The 7,480-nt window shown below is 47.8% G+C and overlaps 1 protein-coding gene across 1 annotated transcript in view; it reads left to right on the plus strand.

The window, feature by feature from the left end:
* slc45a1 (solute carrier family 45 member 1) overlaps positions 1-5,053 on the plus strand; it is a 45,445-nt gene extending 40,392 nt beyond the window's left edge. Inside the window, 2 exon segments of the mRNA XM_038774091.1 lie at positions 853-1,058; positions 2,889-5,053. Coding sequence (XP_038630019.1) covers positions 853-1,058; positions 2,889-3,146 — 464 coding nt within the window. The 3' untranslated portion in view covers positions 3,147-5,053.
* Positions 5,054-7,480: the final 2,427 nt, after the last annotated feature.

Raw genomic sequence — 7,480 nt, forward strand, 5'->3', positions numbered from 1 at the left:
CAACACACCGCCACCCGACACCGTCACCAAACACGTCACTGCCCAACACACCATCACCCAACACGTCACCAAACGCGTCACTGCCCAACACACCATCACCAAACACGTCACTGCCCAACACACCATCACCGACACACCATCACCCAACACGTCACTGCCCAACACACCGCCACCAAACATGTCACTGCCGGACACACCGCAACTGACACCGCCACCAAACACGTCACTGCGCGACACACCGCCACCCAACTTATCATACCCAACATGGTGTCACAATTATGTTTCCACCAACATGCCGTCACCTAACATACTACCGTCCCATTCGCCACCGACAAACACACTGCCACTAACACGCTGCTGCCCAACACGCTGTCATCCAACATGCTTCTACCAACGTTCCGCCACCCAACATACTATTGTCCAAGTGGCCGCTGACGAACACACTGCCACCAGCCCGTTGTCACCCAACACATTGGCACCCAACATGCTGGCACCCAACACACTGCCACCAGCCCGTTGTCACCCAGCACATTGGCACCCAACACATTGGCACCCAACATGCCATCGACCAACACACCAAATCCAATGCACTGTCATCTAATGAGTTGTAATTACATAAATATTTACTTTGTTTCTCTCTGTACTGATGCTGAATATTTCCAGCATTTTCCGTTCTTATTCAGAATTCCCATTCTCGCAGTATTTTGCTTTTGTACTGCCATCTAACACAGAGCATTCAACACATGACAACCAATAAACTACCATCCGAAATATAACAACGCAATAACTTAAACCATAATCAGCAGCAACTGTGCAGATGCTATTCTATCACTTGTTTCTTATTTTCTACAGCACTCCTGGAGAAGCTGGAAGAACATTTCAGTATCCGAACTCTCTACTTTTTTGGCTACCTATCCTTTGGGATTGGCACTGGCATTTCCACTCTGTCCAGGAATAGTTATGTTCTTTTATCACTCTGTGTTACATATGGGGTGCTGTTTTCTTCACTTTGCACTCTACCCTACTCGCTGCTGTGTGAATACTATCAGAGCAAAAAGGTATAAACACGACAAAAGGTGTACACTCAGATAATACAATTTATACACTTACAATAAGACAACATCCAACTGGCATCTTGAATATCTTGAGATTGTGGAACATTTGGGGGAAAAAGGGGCAACTTTGGGAGTGATTTTATTTTATTTTTTCTTAAATTTAGTGTGTATAATTCTTTTTGCTCTAATTAAGGGGCAATTTAGCGTGGCCATTCTAGCTAGCTAGCCTTCCGTGCCCGATGGGGAACGCAGGGGTTAGGGTGCTTTATTGACCCCTTTATTTGATGTTTTAAAGTTTTTGTTGATCTTTGTTATGTTTGGGCAGTGCCCCGATCAGGAGCAGCCCTTTTATCGCTTTGTCCCTAAGTTTGTTTCATTTCGGGGCGACACGTGGCGCAGTGGTTAGCACTAGGACTGCGGTGCTGAGGACCAGGTCTGATCCCGGCTCTGGGTCACTGTCCGTGTGGAGTTTGCACATTCTCCCCGTGTCTGCGTGGGTTTCACCCCCACAACCCAAAGATGTGCAGGGTAGGTGGATTGGCCACGCTAAATTGCCCCTTAATTGGAAAAAATGAATTGGGTGCTGTAAATTTTTTTTTTAAAAGAGTGGCGAATCCACCTACCCTGCACATCTTTGGGTTGTCGGGGTGAGACCCACACAGACCCAGGGAGAATGTGCAAACCACACGGACAGTGACCCGGGTGCCATGAAGCAGCAGTGCTAACTACTGCGCTACAGTGCCGCCCGGAGTCAGTTTAGGTTCTGCTGTCTTGAACTGGAATTGTCACGAAGAAAGAGGCTCTCCTCTGTACCTGTCCTGGGAGTGTTTGAGACAATGTAGAAGGGGCTTACCCTAAATCTAATCCATTCTGTTCCTGTCTTGGAAGGGTTTGATAGGACAGTGTAGAGGGAGTTATATTCTGCATTTAACGTAAGCCGTACCAATCCTGTAATTGTTTTATACTGACTCTGGGGATGGATTTTGCATTTTGAGTCAGGACTCTGAGACTGGGATCAAATGTGGGTCGGAAACAATTAACTAACTTGTTTTTGCCTTGACTGGCCAATTAGAGGCCAGAAAGCAGGCTCCAATAGAAGGCCCTTCATGGAAGGAGCTGCAGCCTGCCCTACTGGTAAGGGGGGAGAGACAGAGAGAGAGAGGGTGTGAGAGAGGGAGCGAGAGAGAGGTTGCCTTCATCTTGAGGTGCCCTCTCAACATTTTTACACGTTTGAACTAAATATTGCCAAGCTGCTGAACCGCCATTGTGGAATGGAAGCCCGCCCCTCCCCCATAGGGTGGTCTATGGCTGTAACAATGGCCATGTAAGCGTGGACTGGGCTTCTGGGCCTTCCTGGAGTGCTGGGCCCCATCCCCACTCTGCTGCCGGGAGCTGCTGTGTTCCCAACATCATGGGGGTCCCCAGGCCTGAAAAATTCAAATGGTCTCTGATCCATGGCCTTAATTGGCCTGTTAATGAGCTTAACAAGGTTTCTGCCACTTGGGGGACAGGTAGCTGTCCGAGCCCCACCTGGCCTTCCCCAAAATGACAGGCGTGATGGTGCCGGGGATCTGGCACATCAGGTGGCAGCATGGGGTTAGGCACCTACTTACCTCCGTTCCCACCCCATCAGCTCATGAAAATTGCCCCCAAGGTCTTCTGAAATGTTAAAATCACCTTCACCTTAGTGTACCGAACCTTAACTAGAGTGTTTAAAGGTTATCAAAGTCTCTTGTTTGGTGAGTTGTGTCATCGATCTCTTGTTATGACGCTGACATTAATAGATATGTTTCTCCACAACACAATATAACGGCTGTTCTTGTGTTTGTCTAGTTTGTAGGACCGAATGGGACGAAGCGGGGGATGGGTATGGACATTTCACTCCTCAGCTGCCAGTACTTCCTTGCCCAGATCATCGTTTCCATAGTGATGGGCCCACTAACATCAGTTGTGGGTAGCGCTAATGGAGTGATGTACTTTGCCAGCCTGACCTCCTTCATCGGGTGCCTGTACTCTTCTCTGTTTGTGATTTACGAGATCCCTCCTGATGATAATAGTGAGGAGCAGACTCCCCTCCTTGCGAACTCCTGACTCTCAGTTCCACTTCATTCTGTTCAAGGAACTAGTTCCTAAAATAGCCTGCTGAATATTCCCACTTTCCCCAAAATCCCACAACCTCATTACTCAAACAGGAACAGAAACAAGGAAGATTATTTCCTCTTTTTTATTGGTGCTGGTACCTCTCAGATATAAATATATATATATAATATAAAAGCAGTTCTAATTAGTTAATTTGTGCCAGTGACATGCATGGGTTGTAAGTGATAGGGTTCCACTCCATTCAGACAGTTAATGTCAAGCCCCAGCCACATGTTGGTCACGGAGGAGATGTCTTGTTGCCAACATGCAGTCAATCAAGTATTGAGGTGGCGGCTTGTCCCTTTTTCATAGCCAGTCCTTAAAGACTCACCATTTTGACTGTTTCCACAGCAGTGGTTCTATGGAAAATGCTGGGACTTTGGGAGAATTTATAAGTGGCAGTATGCCATTTTCTCAGCAGAAACAATTCAGTGAGTCTTCATCTGGGGCAGGCTGTCACATGTACTCATTACTACCCTGCAGAGAATCCCAGCTGCCAGTTTTCCAATACTCAGCCTTGGTATGTGAGATTTTTCAGCCTGTGCAAGGACTCCAGGTTTCTCCCCCACTATGAGAAACACCCAGTAAATTTAGGTGCGGAATTTGGAAGAACCATTAAGGAGCCCCAAAAGTTTGTCCGGTTTGATTCACGGAACACACAGAATCGGATAACCCCAAGTTTCATTTCTGATTTTCCCTCGGTTCACAGCAGTTGTTATTGGCCTCAGTGCCCTGAGTCAGGGAAGGATAAATCAACCACCCTTATGATTGCTATCCAGGGGCAGCACGGTGGCGCAGTGGGTTAGCCCTGTTGCCTCACGGCGCTGAGGTCCCAGGTTCGATCCCGGCTCTGGGTCACTGTCCGTGTGGAGTTTGCACATTCTCCCCGTGTTTGCGTGGGCTTCGCCCCCACAACCCAAAGCTGTGCAGGGTAGGTGAATTGGCCACGCTAAATTGCCCCTTAATTGGAAGAAATTAATTGGGTACTCTAAATTTTAAAAAATGATTGCTATCCAGTGACTGGCACTGGGTAGTGGGCATCCCTGGGCATTGGGTGAGAACAGGATCAGTGGTGGTTCTCTGTGACCAGGTAGACTGTCATCATTTCATCTGCATCAAAGTTTCTCACCAAATGCTTAGCACCATAAACAGTGACTACTTGAGTGGCTGTGTGCAAGAATGTCCAGATAATGTATTTCAGAGGGGAAGGGAATGTTCAGGGTAGTTGATCCTCACACTTTTATTGCTAAAGAGATTTGACGTTTAAACAAGCTGCCATCATTTTAAAAATAAGCATCACTGCAGGTCCATTGACATCCAGATGTACTGTACGTATGTATGTATATACAGGCAATAGGTTCATGCATATGTATCTGAGGTACTAGGGCACATATTACATTAATTAAATACCGAGTAAGCATCACTCTACACTGCCTCATCAGGTACTCACAGGGCAAATACAGCACAGGTTCCTTCTGATGCTCAATTCAGTTTATTGTAATCTTTTGTGAGCATAGTTTTCCCTCTTACAGGAGTCACAGGGTACTTCCCTGTTGCTGGTGCAGGGAGTAGAACATGAGCCCCTTGGATTAGAAAGCGTGCCAATATTCATCGCCTCCCAGTCGAACTTCCTTCGGGTGATAAGGCTAGGGGAGAGCGAGGGACACACATGATAGGATTAATCTGATTGATCGATCCCCAGTTGTGTTGATGTATTATCATAGAATTTACAATGCAGAAGGAGGCTATTCAGCCCATCGAGTTTGCACCAGCCCCTACAAAGAACACCCTACGCAAGCCAACGTATCCATCCTATCCCCGGAACCCCGACTTAATCTTTTTGAACACTAAGGGCAATTTAGCACGGCCAATCCATCTAACTCGCACATCTTTGGACTGTGGGAGGAAACCCACGCACACACGGGAAGAACATGCAGACTCCGCACAGACAGTGACCCAAGCCGGGAATCGAACCTGGGATCCTGGAGCTGTGAAGCAACTGTGCTAGCCACTGTGCTACCGTATTGCCATTGAAGCCACTGCAGAGGATAGGAGCAGCTAACACTGTCTTGCCCATTTATCATAACAACCCTCATGGTTTTAATGAAAGAAATGATTGTCCATAAATGTATGAACCATTGCTCTACCTGTTAGATAGGAACCGACTGCACTTGTAAAAGGTATTTGGCTTGAATATGAACGACACAGTAAGTACCTTGGTTTAGAAAAAAATGAAATTAAAAAGACCTTACACAAGCTGTTGTTCTCTCATTTATTTATTTTTACAGAGCCATATGAACCAGGCACTCCCCAGGTTCCCTGGTCTGTGTTGAGTGAATTGATCTCAACTGGCCGCAATTTTTCTCAGAGCTTTTGGTTTAATGATGTAATCAGGCAGGGCGCTTGCCCCTGATTACTAACCTGTAAGAATGAAAGGTGTTTGGTTGAGAATTTGATCAGGCTTGGATGTGATGCCCACTGATGTTGGTTAGCCCACTGAACTGATTTGCACTGGTTTCTTTTACTGGCCCAGTGTAAATCTTCTGCTTTACACCACAGCCTGAATACACTGCCAATTCACCCGAGGATCAGACTCGGGAGCTTTGTTCTCTTTATGTTGAGATTTGTGCTCGCAGAAGGTTGCACACTTTTGAAACCTTTCCTCAATACAGCTATTGTACACCAGAGGGTGCCAGAGATACACCTCTCTGGCTAGCAACCTTGCGTTCAATTCAGGCACTGCCTGTCAGGGGGCAGTCTCTACACTCGATTTGGTGCCTCCCTATGGTAATAGGTGCAGGGAACAGATTCTGACCAACTTCCCTACTTAATGATAGATCCAGACTGAGAAAAATCAAAAGTTAAACAACAATATCAGGATTATACTGTAGATGACAGACTTCCGTCTATGGAATGACTATCAAATTGGGGGATGTTCGCCTGACAGCAGAGAAGGGAAATTTAATGGGGGTATTCAAAATTATGAGGATTTCAGGAGTGCAGGGGGTCTCCATGACAGTGAGAGTCAGCACCTTCAGGGAGAGGAGGGGGAGCTGAATCCCAGTGAGAGTCAGCACCTTCAGGGAGAGGAGGGGGAGCTGAACCCCAGTGAGAGTCAGCACCTTCAGGGAGAGGAGGGGGAGCTGAACCCCAGTGAGAGTCAGCACCTTCAGGGAGAGGAGGAGGAGCTGAACCCCAGTGAGAGTCAGCACCTTCAGGGAGAGGAGGGGGAGCTGTACCCCAGTGAGAGTCAGCACCTTCAGGGAGAGGAGGGGGAGCTGAACCCCAGTGAGAGTCAGCACCTTCAGGGAGAGGAGGGGGAGCTGAACCCCAGTGAGAGTCAGCACCTTCAGGGAGAGGAGGGGGAGCTGAACCCCAGTGAGAGTCAGCACCTTCAGGGAGAGGAGGGGGAGCTGAACCCCAGTGAGAGTCAGCACCTTCAGGGAGAGGAGGGGGAGCTGAACCCCAGTGAGAGTCAGCACCTTCAGGGAGAGGAGGGGGAGCTGTACCCCAGTGAGAGTCAGCACCTTCAGGGAGAGGAGGGGGAGCTGAACCCCAGTGAGAGTCAGCACCTTCAGGGAGAGGGGGAGCTGAACCCCAGTGAGAGTCAGCACCTTCAGGGAGTGGGGAGCTGAACCCCAGTGAGAGTCAGCACCTTCAGGGAGAGGAGGGGGAGCTGTACCCCAGTGAGAGTCAGCACCTTCAGGGAGAGGAGGGGGAGCTGAACCCCAGTCAGAGTCAGCACCTTCCGGGAGAGGAGGGGGAGCTGAACCCCAGTGAGAGTCAGCACCTTCAGGGAGAGGAGGGGGAAAAGAGAATAAAAATTAACTTAGCGATTTGAAGTTTTCTCCGTCAATTCATGTTGGGTGTTTGATGAATATTTAGATCTGATCAGACGTTTCTGAGAGAACTTTCCACAACATTAGCGTTTTAACTATTAGTAATACAATTCAGCCAGATCAAGCTTCTTTTCAAATTTGTGCAATCACTGCTGTTGTCTATTTCCAGCTCCATAACCACCTGACACGACCCCTGTCTCAGCTTATCCTGCAAAACCTTCAACTGTGTCTTTGTCAACTCTAGACTTGACTGTGCAAATATACTCCTGTCTGCTCTCCTACATTCTCCCCTCTGTAAACCTGAGATCATCCAAACACTCTGCTGCCTGTGCTTTAACTCACATTGAGATCTGTTCACCTATCACTCCTTTGCCCGTTAACCTACGTTAGTGCTCCTAGTCTAGCAACAGCTTGATTTTATAATTCTCATCCTGCTTTAGCTCAGCT

The sequence above is a fragment of the Scyliorhinus canicula genome, chromosome 16 (assembly GCF_902713615.1).
Source record: "Scyliorhinus canicula chromosome 16, sScyCan1.1, whole genome shotgun sequence".
Taxonomy (NCBI): Eukaryota; Metazoa; Chordata; class Chondrichthyes; order Carcharhiniformes; family Scyliorhinidae; genus Scyliorhinus; species Scyliorhinus canicula.